The 14,230-nt window shown below is 37.1% G+C and overlaps 2 protein-coding genes across 2 annotated transcripts; both read left to right on the forward strand.

The window, feature by feature from the left end:
* The first annotated feature begins 641 nt into the window (after positions 1-641).
* SDG14 (SET domain protein 14) lies at positions 642-9,352 on the forward strand. Its single transcript, XM_088517730.1, has 23 exons — positions 642-1,517; positions 1,598-1,653; positions 1,736-1,934; positions 2,487-2,609; positions 2,703-2,771; positions 2,884-2,952; positions 3,061-3,152; positions 3,282-3,374; positions 3,783-3,918; positions 4,918-5,002; positions 5,141-5,240; positions 5,380-5,504; positions 6,132-6,277; positions 6,452-6,556; positions 6,789-6,853; positions 7,000-7,213; positions 7,403-7,495; positions 7,622-7,678; positions 7,785-7,874; positions 8,240-8,326; positions 8,617-8,691; positions 8,816-8,916; positions 9,044-9,352. Exons 1-23 carry the CDS (start codon positions 654-656, stop codon positions 9,132-9,134), a joined length of 3,135 nt encoding a protein of 1,044 aa, XP_088373856.1. The 5' UTR covers positions 642-653; the 3' UTR covers positions 9,135-9,352.
* Positions 9,353-9,857: 505 nt separating this feature from the next.
* On the forward strand, positions 9,858-13,942 carry RMF (reduced male fertility). The gene is made up of 8 exons (XM_059600593.2): positions 9,858-9,988; positions 11,038-11,237; positions 11,366-11,410; positions 11,997-12,161; positions 12,250-12,297; positions 12,947-13,117; positions 13,510-13,617; positions 13,860-13,942. The coding sequence occupies exons 1-8, from the start codon at positions 9,858-9,860 to the stop codon at positions 13,940-13,942; spliced, it is 951 nt and encodes a 316-aa protein (XP_059456576.2).
* The last annotated feature ends 288 nt before the right edge of the window (positions 13,943-14,230 follow it).

Consider the following 14,230-nt stretch of genomic DNA (forward strand, 5'->3'; position numbering starts at 1 on the left):
AAGCAATTTTCGTCGTCTCCCTCCTCCCCGAGGTCGGATTCCCAATCTTTGGAGCCAAAACTACGTTATAGAAGGGGCTTTTTCATTATTTATTAATATTTTTATATTAGATTAACAAAAATATTACCATAAAGTATAGTATTAAAATAAATAGAGAAGGATAATAATAATAATCAGATATTCATATATATATATATATATTAGCAATTTGTTGATAGGACTTGTTTTAGACGAACCGAACCTCAACACCGCTCGGCTTTCGCTCTGCGATATCGAGTGGTTTTCTGAAGAAAATTGTCTGGTTTTTCTTTAGAGATTGATTCTATGCCTCTTATTAATCGATTGTGAGATCGTAATTCTTAGTTTTCTTTTAAATTTTCTCTCTGCGTTTCAAGAAGCTACGGAAGCGTTTGAATTGTATTTGGCTTCTCCTTTCGTGACCGCGTTAGGGTTTCGCGTCGAAATTTAGGGTTTATATCTGAGTTCACGAGGGTATTTCGCATCGGAGAGCCATCGCCGATTCGAAATCGAAGTGTAGGTACTTGGAACCTGCGGGATTTGTTTCCTACTTTCTTGGGTTTTTCCTTCGGTGTTCGATGTGAAATTAGGGTTTGGTTTGGAGTGTGCATTCGTCGAGTTGAATGGTTTGAAAGATGATAATCAAACGGACTATGAAACTCGAAATGCCGAATCTGAAGCGGTGCAAGCTCGAAGATTCTGATTGGGAAGAAGAAGAAGACTACGGCTATGCGTATTCGGTGAATCCCAAGAAAAGGAAACCCAATGGATATCGCTCAGTCGGTAACAGTGGGGTTGAAGGTTTCAGCAATGGCTCGGGTTATTCTTGGTGGAGCGAAAGCGAAGAATCGTGTTGGGACGGAGAATTGGAGTCGAATTCGAAGCAATTGAACGAGAAAAGGACGTTGAAACGAAGCTCGGAGCGGTTTCGGCCGGCGCTGCTGAAATCGTCGCGAGGGCGGATTCAGATGCTGCCTTCGAGGTTGTATGACTCCGTTGTTGAAATATGGAGGACCGAGAACTCGAAGTTCAACAACAAGGATTCAAGCTTAGAAGGTGACGCAATGGAAGTAGAAGATATGGGATTTGATAAAAAGAGCGAGGACGATAAGTCTCGGTTCAAGAACTCGAGTAGTTCTACGGGAAAAGTAGGTTGTGTGGGTTATAAGAAGTATTTGAATTCGAGTAGTTCCAACGCGAGCACGTTTGGAGTAAATTCTTCGGCATTGATAGGAATTGAAGGTCATAAATCCAGGTTTAGTTCTATCGGAATTGAGCGAATGGCGAAAGAGAATAGTCATAAGAGGAAGGAAGTTTATAAGCCAGAGGACTTTGCTTTGGGTGATATAGTCTGGGCAAAATGTGGGAGGAGATACCCGGCTTGGCCGGCCATAGTGATCGATCCCATATTGCAAGCTCCAGAAACGGTCCTGAGTTGTTGTGTTCCTGGTGCTATATGTGTGATGTTTTTCGGGTATTCGAAGAATGGAACGCAAAGGGTAAAAGTCCTCTCTCTCCTTTTCTGGCTATGATTTTTTTTAGGGTCTATTTTGGGTTCTAAGTGAATTGTGTTGGGCAGGACTATGCGTGGGTGAAGCAGGGAATGATATTTCCCTTCATGGAATTCATGGACAGGTACGTAGCTAAATTTTTGAGTGATGTTTCGGCTAGTTGCTATTGAATTATCGAACGTTTGCTAGAAGGTTGCTTTGTTCAGATACCAGGGGCAGACCCAGTTGTACAAGAGCAAGCCGAGTGATTTTCAGATAGCATTGGAGGAGGCATTGCTGGCAGAAAACGGTATTTTGGACGCAAACCTTGGGGCTGAGCAAATGGCTAATCCGGATACGAATCTCAGTGGGATCCAAGAGGCCACTGCCTTAAATTTGGAACAGAAATATTACTCACAGAATCAGGCAAGTTCTTCTGAACATAATTTTCTTGCCATTCTTCCAATCTGGATGGCTCCCTCTGTTTGCTTTTTATATTTTTTAATTTGGGTTGGACCGTGTCGCTGCCTCAGTTAATGTTACGAACTTACGTGGCCACGTGGGTATTTTTGTAGATTTATAAGAAGGCCACTTTCAGTTTTTAGTTTGTGGAAAAATTGAATTTACTGTGTAAAATACCAATCACAGTTGTGTCAAACTTATGCTTCATGATGCTTTAGTAAGCACAAGGCCAAGTCATTTATAAGTCATTTATCACTCGAGAGCCAACCCTTGAAGCCCAGGATATTCTGGTTATAAAAAATGAAAAAAAGAAAAGAAAAAAGTTCTTGCAATATTGCCTTCGTTAAAATTTTCCCTTCTTGAAAGTATAGTAGTGTCTATTGGAAAGTTCTGCCACAGATTTATATGTTTCAGACCAATTATGATTCGAAGTTTAGGTTTCTACTTCAACAGTTAAATGCTCAGAGAATCTGGCCTGTTCGGTAAAATGATTCATCCTGATTTAATTGCGTGCAGGATGAATACCATAAGGATACGCCACCCTGTGATGGCTGTGGTTTGTTTCTGCCATGCAAAACTATGAAGAAAATGAAGGGCTCAACTTATGAAACCCTGCTTCTGTGTAAACATTGTGCTAAGGTGTGTTATAAATGCTTTATTGTGGAGAGCCATTTCTTGAAGCACGTCATTGTATCTTGTTTTCTAAGTGATGTCATGTCAATATTTCTACAGTTACGAAAATCTGGACAATACTGTGGTATTTGCAAGAAGACTTGGCACCATTCAGATGGCGGGAATTGGGTGAGATTATCAGCAAATCTAAATTAGGGTTATTTTTTGTTCTTTTCTTTTTTCCTTTTGAAAGACAATTGAATGATTTCAGAGATTGTTGGACTTAACTCTTTGGATTTAGGTGTGTTGTGATGGTTGTAATGTTTGGGTACATGCTGAGTGTGACAATATTTCCAGCAAACTCTTCAAGGTGCTTATCATACTTGATTTGTGATTTTATGTTTCTGTTACTTGTGGATGTTTGTTTACCCTAGTTCATGAGCGCCTGGGGGATCACTGACTTGTTTATGGTTTCAAGGATCTGGAGAAAATTGATTACTATTGCCCAGATTGCAAAGCAAAGTCCAATCGCAAATCATCAGCTTTAGAAAAATGCCAGCCAAAAATGAAGTATGTCTACACTATCTGTGTTTCTTCTTTTCTGCAGTTCTTTTTGGGCAATTGCATATTTGACTGTATAGGCTGACTTTGGAGGTTATAATCAAGTTCAAGCCTAATGTTGCACAATTTTTGAAGCAGGTCTGTAGAAAATGGTAGACAAACTGTTCTGCCTGAGAAGGTGACTGTGGTGTGCAATGGGATGGAAGGAACATACATTCCAAAACTTCATATGTAAGTCTTGAACTCTTTATAAATACTAGGTAGATTGAAACGGATTTCATATTGTCTGGGACCTTTTTTCTTTATCCCTTCTTTCTCACTATCTCATTCATTTTCTTATGCTCTCCTCGCCATTAAGTTGGTTTTTTTTTTTTTTTTTTTGTCCTGTTCAAAGCATCTTGCTTTCATCAAGTACCTTCAAGTATCTATTTTAGCTATGACTCTAGTAATTTATTTCACACAGAAATTTTTCTTGAAATTTACGTACTAATTTGAGACTTGTCATTAAATCTGATTAGGGTTTGTTTTTTATGGACAGTTCTAGCTGGTTAGATTAAGTTCATTGTTAAATTTCAGGTGATTTGAATTATTATTTTGAAGAAGCACCCGTTAAGCTACTTCTGTTTCCTTGTGTCTTAGAATTATGTGCAAATGTGGTGCATGCGAGTCGAAGAAGTATACACCTAGTGAATGGGAACGACACACTGGTTGCAGAGCCAAAAAGTGGAAGTATAGTGTGAAAGTGAAGGATACAATGCTGCCACTGGAAAAATGGGTCTGTACAAGTTATTATCATTTTCAAAGCATAAATGATATCACTTTGTTTTTCTGTATTTTAACTCATTTATAATATTCCAGTTTATGAAAATAACTTCTTTATTTAAAACAACTCTGAGTTCATTAATAGTATGGTTTGTTTCTTATCTTAGATTTTGGTGTCCCAACATTTTTGTAGCATCTTCTCAATGGCTGTTGTGGATGCTAAGCATTTTCCTGATCTAATTTTTTGGTTTGCATTGGATGCATAGATTTGCCTTCTATTTTACTACTTTTCAATGTATAAATCATTGAGCTAGGATTTTAAACGTCAATTGATATTATGGAGTTCTTGTTCCTTGTATGTTATGAATATGCATTTTAGTCTTTAGTGCCCTTGGTTAGAGACTTTTTGTACCTTAGTTTTTAGAACCAATTCTGTAGCCTTGTCAAAACAAAAGTTAATCCCTGTTCTTTTCAAAAAAAAAAAAAAAAAAAAAAAAAAAACAAAACAAAAAAGAAGAAAATCTGATTTTGTAGATGTGGAAACCTTTCGGAACCCAGATTTTTGTATGCAAATCTGTTCTAGCTCGTTTTCTGTCAAAATTTTCTAATTTGTATCATTTTGATTAGTTTTTTTTTTTTTTTGGTTGCAATTATCTCAAGTAAATTTCTTTCCTTTCAATTAAGCAGTATGTTTTGGCTCAGGCTAGGATTGCTTTGATCATTGATTTTTAACCCATGATTTGAGCTAATGGTGTCTTTGAATTAATGAATGATCTGAGAACTTATCTGGATCTATTAAGTTATTGAGTTGGAATCAATTTTCTAGATGTAGATTTGTGACACAAGTACAACCCTGATGCCTTCCAAATTTCTATGAAATTATTGGAGTGATTGAAGCGTTCCTTTCTTTTATTTTTTATTTTTATGTTTTGCTTTTTTATATTTGGTTAAAGATAATGAATTATGTGTATGGTTGCATTGTAATTTCCTGCTAACATTGAAGCTGCTTCAGATTGCAGAGTATAGTGTGCATGGTAACGTGCATTGTATGGATTCTCTGAAGTTAGATAAGCCGCACTTACTCACCATTTTGCAAGGTAAAACATGCACTTCACTTAATTCTTTACGTGTTGAAGACTATTTCTTTTCTGGTGTGCTTTGGTGCTGTGTCTGCGGCAGTAAGTTCTTTTTGTGGATTGGGAGGAAACTAATTTTACATATTTTAATTGCTGCAGAGACATATGAGCCTGTTCATGCAAAATGGACAACAGAAAGATGTGCTATTTGTAGATGGGTGGAAGATTGGGATGATAACAAAATTATTATCTGCAACAGGTATTTCCATCATTTATAGGATCTTTATAGCAAGTTTGTGTTATTAAATCAAAATTTGCTTGGTGGTAGAAGATTGGGTTATATCTTATACACTGCACTACTGAATGTATTTTCTGATACTTCTTTTGTGGGGGTGCAGATGCCAAATAGCTGTCCACCAAGAGTGCTATGGGGCAAAATCTGTTCAGGATTTTACTTCATGGGTTTGTAGAGCTTGTGAATCACCTGATGTCAAAAGAGAGTGTTGCCTGTGTCCTGTACAAGGTATGCCATCTGGATTAGTGTCTTGAGCAGTTCTTCGCCAATCTGTCCAGAATGCTTATATATTGAAGTTCTTTATGAAAATGCTAGTATATGTTTATTCTTCCTGTGTTTTCCAGCAAATCTTCTTGGTCTGTTCTGACAAATAATATTGTGGCAGCCTTTTTGAATCCCTGCATCCTTTTTCTTTTTTATCATAACATGGATGGTACTCATTAAGGATACAATCCAGCTTCCCCCTCTTTCAAATTTACAAGGATTTACTTTTGCCACATGACCATCATGCAAATATGATGACTATATATAGATTTTGAGTATACTAGACATATGAATTTGGATCCTCTCAAGTTCATTTGAATTTAGGAATATCCAGTTAGTTATAGTGAATATGTATATTTGTCATCTCAAAAAGTGAAAAGACAAAAATACCTCTCCATTATAACTAACTGGATACTCTCCAGTTCAAATGAACTGGAGATGATCCTATTTCTAGACATATGTACTTGAAAATGCTTGTGCTATTTAGTCACTGAAGTTAACTGTATTCCGGTGCTCTGCTATTTAGTCACTAAAGTTCACTGTCTTCCAATGGTAATATGTTCTTGTTATATCTGCAATCTGCTTATATAGGTGGTGCTCTGAAGCCAACTGACGTTGAGACACTGTGGGTTCATGTCACATGTGCTTGGTTCCGGCCAGAAGTTGGTTTTTCAAATCATGAGACAATGGAACCTGCCGTGGGAATCCTTAGAATTCCGTCTAAATCATTTTTGAAGGTAAAATGTTGTTCTTAATGATTGTCTAAACAGTTTTCAGTTCTGGTGCTTCAATCACAATATATCATGAGTTTCTCTCTAGTCAATCTTTACAGTCTTAAATTCCATACCTTAATAGTTGGTAGAAGGCTTTGGAAAGTCCTGTGGTTTGACTGTTTTTTTTTTGGACTACAGTGTTGTGTAATCTGCAAGCAGATTCATGGTTCCTGCACACAGTGCTGCAAGTGTGCTACTCATTTTCATCCAATGTGTGCGTCAAGAGCAGGATATAGCATGGAAGTATGTTTTTGTAGCTCTTTTACTTGTGAACTGACCATTGATTCGAACTAATATATAATATTATTGAATTCAACTGTAATTCTTTTTTTTTTTTTTTTTTTTTTTTTTAAAGCCTGCACGTCTGTATGATGCATGCTTCCATTTTCAAATTTTCTTATATAATTCATGAGTAAATAATATGAAGATGTAACTAGGTTGGTGATTATATTAACAGTATTTGTTGAAATTTCAGTTGCATTGCTCAGAAAAGAATGGGACACAAAAAACCAAAAAGTTGATATATTGTGCAGTTCACAGGTTTGATTTGCACCCATCATTTGTTTCCTCATTTTCTTCATCTATTGCATTCACCAGTGGAAGTGAAGCAAATTTTTTGTTGGTCTATTCCATCATGCACGGCATTTATTGGTCCAAGCCTACTTAATACCGTGGTTTTTCTGCAGGGTCCCAAACCCTCATGCTGTTGTAGTTGTTCATACTCCTTTGGGGGTTTTCTCTGCCAGAAGTGTACAGAACCAGACGGGGTGTTTCAGGGGTTCAAGGCTGATTTCATTGAAGAAAACTGAAGTTCCTGAATCTTCAACCATAGAGATTAATGAGTTTGAGCCACTCTCTGCTGCAAGATGCCGCGTTTTCAAAAGATCAAAAAACAATAAGGTAACTTATGTAGGAATATTATTTGTCTATAATATGTTTGTTTCATTAGAATACTAGTTGATTTACTTAATCTAAAGTAAAAGTCAAATTGTTGTTGCTATTGTTTTCTGCAACAAGGTAGTAAATTTTTTTTTTATTTTTTTATTTTTTCTTGTTGGTCTCATCTTAGTTTTGGTTTTGTTTTACCAGAGGCAGAGGGCTGAAGGGCAGCCAGTATTCCACCGATTGATGGGGCCAAGATATCATTCTTTAGATGCAATTAGTAGCTTGAGCACAAATAATGTAAATTCCTATCACCTTTTGGATTTGAAACTTTTGCTTTTGGAAGGGGATAAACTTGTTTTTCTGTTTTTGGAGTAATGAGACAGATAAATGTACATTTACATACTTTCTGTTGTCTTTTAACAGGAAGTTGAGGATCCTAAGATTTTCACTTCATTCAAGGAACGACTTCACCACTTACAGGTACTCTTATTTTTTCATATGCTACTGCCTACTTTATATAAATTTTTAATTTCACTACTTTTTTTTTGGTCCAACATTTTTCATTAACATTTATTTGTGGCTTCAGAAAACTGAAAATCATCGGGTTAGCTTTGGTAAATCTGGTATACATGGATGGGGTCTCTTTGCACGTAGGAATATTCAAGAAGGAGAAATGGTACGAAATACAGTGGTACATAAAAGTTGCCTTTTCTATGTGTGTGTGTATGTATTTTTATGTATGCATGTAAATAAATGTTTGTCTATATGTTTCTTTTTCTATCTGCATATTGCCTGCTATTGGGAATTTTTTTCTTTAGGATACCCAACTTCCCAAAATTTTTATAATAGATTGATAGACAATGGTGTACTTATTTTCTGCTTTACTTAGGTAGTTGACATAATAGCTATCTGTCTGCTTGTCTCTACCGTTTAAAGCATTAAGTACATCACTGGGTTGTTTTTCAGTAACAAACTTGTGGTTCATTTTCTTTCCTTTTTGAATGCGGGTGACTGATGCTAGGTATGTGTGTACCCATCCAGGTTGTTGAGTATCGCGGCGAGCAGGTTAGGCGCAGTGTTGCAGATCTGAGGGAGGCAAAGTATGGATTAGAAGGCAAAGATTGTTACGTGAGTCCCTTTCTTCCCTTTTTTTAATATTCCTTTGATTTTGTCTGTGTAGATGTATGCGTGGCTTGGCAATTGCTTATATTGTTAGATATCCTTATGCCTATGTTGGAAGTCATCAGAAGTAGCATGATGCTTCAGATGCAGTCAGGGAATATTGGGGACCTCTGTGTCTCTGTTTAGTCGGGCATAGATGTCCAATGCATATCTTTTACTCCATTATATTATTCTATTGTGGACTTTTAATCGTCTATGAATCATGGTTATTAAAGTCGAATGAAAATTTTATGCAGCTTTTCAAGATAAGTGAGGAAGTAGTAATCGATGCCACAGATAAAGGGAATATAGCACGTTTAATCAACCATTCGGTAAGCTCTTCTGTTGGAGTTGGAAGTTTTTGCTTGAAGTGAGAAAATCTCATGTTCTCGATTTCACTTCAAGATGCCTATGCTCATAGTTATAAGTTTATGCTCAAATCTCATGTTACTGCAGTGCATGCCCAACTGCTATGCGAGGATTATGAGTCTCGGTGATGATGAGAGCAGGATAGTTCTTATTGCTAAGACTAATGTTTCTGCTGGTGAAGAACTAACGTGCGATTTATTCCCTGACCTCTTTCTTTTTTCTTCTCTCTCTCTTGCTCGTTTATGCATTAACATTCAGTTTGGGCTGGTTGAAGAATAAACAATTTTTTCTTTTTTGAAAATTTTTCTGCCACAGGTATGACTACTTATTTGATCCGGATGAGCGTGATGAATTGAAAGTTCCTTGCCTGTGTGGAGCTCCTAATTGTAGGAAATTCATGAATTAAGTTGCACATTCTTTATTTCCGTCGTCTCCGCAAGGAGCCCTGACCCATTTCCTAACCGATGAGGATTAATTCTTTTTCCAAGGGAGCTTGTAATTTTTTTTTTTTTTTTTTCTTTTTAATTTTACCCGTATATGTATGATAAACGATTTTGCTACAATAAAATGTAAATTCACCAGCTTTTTGGTTGGTGCCATTTTTCTAAATAATTGCGCATCATCTTTGTAATATTCATGTCATGCTTTTCCCCTGCGGCGGATAACACAATCAAGAATAAATTAGAAACAGGGAAATATGTCGGTTCTTTTAGTAGCATCTTCGTATTTCAGCCTTGATTTGAAACTTGTAAACCTGCCATGAGTCATGACAATAGCCACGTGTCCCATGCTGGCGATTACAATCCTACGGCCTCTTTTTAGCGGTGATAACCACACGTTCATATACTTGTACTAGTTATTTTATGCGTTGGAGTCTCCAACAAAAGAGAGTAGGCCCAACTGAAGTTGGTCCATAATCAGGCCCAAATGGAAATGGAACTGGGGACCCGAGGCCCAAATATTTTTGAATTTACTCATATTATTTACTCCTATTCATTTAGTTTAAATCTGTTGAGTATTTCGCGCGCTTATATAAATAGGCGGAAGTGTGAGAGAAGGATTTCAGACTCGCACAAGATTTACTCATTTGGTTTTGGCTCTGTGCTTCAGAGCGATTGGCATAGCAACAATGGGAAAGCGACTGCAAAGTTCTGTTCCGCAGTCGGACCGATTGGAGAAGCGGTTGCGACGAGCCAAGCCGATTTGCTCTTGCGGCTCTCCTCGTCCAGCTTTCCTCACTGCTCACTCCTCTTTCTCTTGGTTCTCTCTCTCTCTCTCTCTCTCTCTGCGAATTTAGCCGGAATCTACTTGATTTTGTAGAAAATCTCAAATTTAGCTCTAAATTTTGTGCATGTAGGTGAATTTATGCCTATCTTGAATATCTTTGAGTTTCAGTGAGAAGCGAATGAGTGAATGCAGGTGTTATTTGGAAATTGATTCGAATTTTGTGATTCCGTTAGAAAATTTCCATTTATCTGTTTTTCGAAAGTACTGTTCGGTGAACTTCGAATCTCGCTTGTAAGGCTAGCTAAAAGCAAATCTGTTTTCATTAGGCAATTTCGCACTCGTACAGCTATTTGAACCATATTCTGAAAAAAAATTTGCTGAAAAGATTTATAAGGTACCGAACTATGACTTGAAGACTAGGTTTTACTCTGAATGATCGATCGGATTTTAAATCATGAATTCTAGAAAAATTTGGCAAAAAATAATGCATTTTCTCTACATTTTGCGAACTCTGTTTCTGTTTGAATTGGTAAGTTCAATTTCGTTAAAGCTTGATGTGGTTCATTATAATTCCCGATCCTCTGCTTGGTAAGTGAGAAACCGGAGGAATTATTGTTAAGATCACGTTCAGAATCTTTTCTTGGAAAATACGTTACTAAAATGATGTTTTGAAGGTTTAAGCCTTCTCGATTAGAAACTAGAAGTCTTTTGCAATATTCACTTGGTTTAAGTTTAATCGGTCAAGTTCCTGCGTTTTTTCAGAAAGAAATCAGAACAATTATGTTTAATTTCATTCGGATCTGGAATCAAATTTGAATTCTTACTAAATTTTGAAGAAGTGGTCTGAGTTGACTCAAAAGTGAACAGTTTTAGTTCATTTGTTGAATCACTTCTGTTTTACGCCTTTTACGTGAAACTTTCTGTTTTGATTTTGGAGAAAACTGAAAAAAAAAAACAATAATATGTTTTTTCTCTTTCTAAAATTCTCTCAGTAACCACATAAAGCTTAACTGAATTTAATTTTCTTTTTCCAAATTTATAATATCTCTGTGTACAAATCTGTTTGGTGTTCTTTCGAAAAGGTACGAAGAGGACGTGTGGACAGAGATCGCGAAGTTTCTGGACGGACGTTCTCTGGTGATGCTCGCCTTGACGAACAGATGGTTCCACCGTCTGATCATGGAAGATAGCATATGGAAGTTCGTGTGCCTACGTGATCTTCAGGTCCCTGCTCCCGAGCACGTGGCATTCAAGTGGATCAACCTCTACACTTCAGCCTTCGGTAAGGATTAGACATAGCCTCTAGATGCTTTCCACGTGTCGTTTGTGAATGGTGTTGCAATGGTTTAAGATAGGTGTTACACATTGTATAATAATCGTCCGATCAAGTTTGATTTATGATTTGGGCAGATGGGAGTCACTCTTACATGTTCCGCCAGCAGGAGAAGCATATTGGTCAGTTCCGTTTTCTTTGTTAATGAAAGGTTCCATGTGCTTCATTGACTACCATTAGCTGCTATTTCGACCAATCTTATTTTTCAGATTTCGATATTAGAACCACCTGGTGATTCTGAACCTATCCAGAGATTAATTCAAGGCTGGTTTTTAGTGCTCATATGTATAATTCTAGTTGCAAAAATACAGTGCACTGTATAGCTGTATAGGGTTGTGGCCTTGTGGGTATGTATGCTCGGTCATTTATCGAAATGTAAGAAGTTAATTTACATAATATTCAGATAATTTTGGCTGAATGGGGATGATGGGCAATGCTTGTAACGCAAGAGCTATTAACTTAAATTTATGGTTTTATCGAGCATATATAAAAAGAAAAATCCTAGGTGGTGTCTCTTATGTGAGAGTTTGCCAGTCATTATGCTTGATTAGGAAGGACTAAACCCATTAGCTTGTAAAGATATATGATCATTCGGAAAGTTCATGCTTTCTTATTTGACATTCTCCTGACCCATACAGATGCAAGTATGCCTGCATTAGTAGACTAATGAATTTATTCACTGTATCTTTCATTTGATGGAAAAATCAGATTGGATGCGAATTGGTGCATTTTTCCTCAAATCTTCAGAAGCACTCCTCACAGAAAGGCTGAGCTCCCCAGAGAAAATCCCAAAAGAAGATACTATAGAGGAGACTTTGCAGTCTTGCGGCTGTTGTGTGTTAGACAATGTTAAATCTGGGATCTGGATAGCTGGTAGTTCCAAGTCACTCTTATAGACTCCAATGTTAAAATTTTATCCCCTCAATTAACCTCGTTATTTAACTGGTGCTGATGTTTTCAGATCTCCAGCTTGTTCGATGCCCTGTCTGCGACCTCAATACATGTGATGGTGAGCAACAAAATTCATTACTACCATCAAAAGAAAAGAATCACTTTTCAATTTATTTGATTGATGAGATTAGCAGCCACCGTATTTGATTAATTAAAAGAGATACGGATATTCAATCATTAGGCCTATTGCACAGAATAAGGCCTTACTTAGAGAATCTGGTAGTGTTGTGACTCTGAGTCATAATTGAGTAGCTCTGAGGTTTTTGTGGCGGTAAGTTATGGTAAAGTTTATAATATGTAGTCTTCACAGGCTCATCCACTTCTATTATGCTTCAGAAACTGATTCTTTTTTTATGCTTTATATTCGTTGGAGGGTATGCTTGCTTTTTTATCCTAAGGTAACTCACCAATCCACCGGACTTTGCTTTGATAATGAATAAGCCAACATGCATGTGCAGCATGTCTTTTGTGTTGAGACTGATATTAACTACTATAACTGATGCATCCTATCACTGCTCCCATGATCAATCTTATAATGAAGCCAAAATCATCAACTAAGGGACAAGCTACTATAACTCTATAAGTACTGCATAAGCAGCTGTCCATTGCGGGTAGTATGTATTGCTCTCATATTGAAACACAGGAGGTTTTAGTCCATCAAGCCCGCAGAAGTATTCATGACCTGGATAGTATCCTTATTTATGTAGGAACAATGCAGACATTAGATGCAAGGCATATAGAGCTGTTCCTCTGCGACAAGTACAAGGATGGAAGCTGGGAATATGAGCTTACTGGATCTCATGATGTCAAAAAGCGCGCAAGTGGAGCTTTTGCAGCCATTTTTGACCTCAAACACCTCAAGGACCCGTCATCATGTGGTAATTCTTGATACTCCATACCAATTTAAGTCGCTGTTTCATTATTCTGTCACCAAAAGAATCACTTCGACTTTTATATTATAGCGTGATCCAATTTGTGTCAGATGTTATCTAATGCTGTTAAGAAGAGGTAGTAAATCTTTTCGCATGAAAGTGTGATTGATGAGGCAAAAACGATGAAGTGAAATTCGTCAGCAAGTCAGCCAAAATAATTTCACGAGTTGTGCTTTGTGAATGGGGTTTGAGGCAGTTTAAGAGTGTAATTGAACTTCGTCACAGCAAATGCCTCAAGTCCCTGATTCTATGTCAAGCACATTTATCATGTTATTAGTTGCTTCCAAACTATTGAAAAAGTAAAATGATCTGACCCTAATTTCCGAATGAACTGGCAGCGGTCTTTAATCTTGATTCATGGATAGGAAAACACAGTGACTGGCAGCCAAAGGCTATGATCACTCTCCATGCGGTTGCTGTCAACACCAATTTACAAGAAAATGAAGGTAATTATCCTTCAAAGCTCAAGTATTTGTTACTTTAAACAGATTTTAGCAGCCCTTTTACTTCTGCCCCCACCATTCCATAACTATCATAAACCAATCATGTGGTTACTCATAAATAGGCAATCAGATCATGCTTGCATTTCCCATTGTTGGTTTACCTAAGTTTCTTACATCAGTTATGAAACTCAGTTTGATGGATTACGGCTTCTAATGATTTTGTCACGATATCCTCTTGGAAGCAGGACTTCACCTCAAATACCAGACCATGAGAGCTGGAGCTGATGGGGAAGTTGTTTCTATTAGAATCTCTCAGCAGCTCCTGTAATTCTTCTCAAATCCCAAAACCTTAGCAAAATTTTATCCATCTCTTTCTCACCTGATATAGAGAAGTAATCTTCAACCATAGAAATCTTATTGGCTAGTAACTTTTATGTTGCTCCTATTAAAAGAACATGATCAAGAGTTGAGCTAGTCTGGTCTTCCCTGTGACCACTGTGTTTTTCTGTCGCTGTATGAGGAAATGACAAATATTTTTCAGGAACATGTATGTATGAAATTGCATACTTACATGTATACATGCATGGATATGTGGCTAATCTATATTTGGACAGAA

The sequence above is a fragment of the Corylus avellana genome, chromosome 6 (genome assembly GCF_965113065.1).
Source record: "Corylus avellana chromosome 6, dhCorAvel1.hap1.2, whole genome shotgun sequence".
Lineage (NCBI taxonomy): Eukaryota > Viridiplantae > Streptophyta > Magnoliopsida > Fagales > Betulaceae > Corylus > Corylus avellana.

What these genes read in the sequence shown, in the direction of transcription:
- RMF (XM_059600593.2), top strand. Translation starts at nt 9,858, where the DNA reads ATGGGAAAGCGACTGCAAAGTTCTGTTCCGCAGTCGGACCGATTGGAG. An exon ending in ATCTGGGATCTGGATAGCTG is followed by an intron (nt 12,162 to 12,249) that starts GTAGTTCCAAGT and finishes TGATGTTTTCAG; the next exon opens with ATCTCCAGCTTGTTCGATGC. An exon ending in CGACCTCAATACATGTGATG is followed by an intron (nt 12,298 to 12,946) that starts GTGAGCAACAAA and finishes TTATTTATGTAG; the next exon opens with GAACAATGCAGACATTAGAT.
- SDG14 (XM_088517730.1), top strand. Translation starts at nt 654, where the DNA reads ATGATAATCAAACGGACTATGAAACTCGAAATGCCGAATCTGAAGCGG. An exon ending in TTTCCAGCAAACTCTTCAAG is followed by an intron (nt 2,953 to 3,060) that starts GTGCTTATCATA and finishes TATGGTTTCAAG; the next exon opens with GATCTGGAGAAAATTGATTA. An exon ending in AAAATTATTATCTGCAACAG is followed by an intron (nt 5,241 to 5,379) that starts GTATTTCCATCA and finishes GTGGGGGTGCAG; the next exon opens with ATGCCAAATAGCTGTCCACC.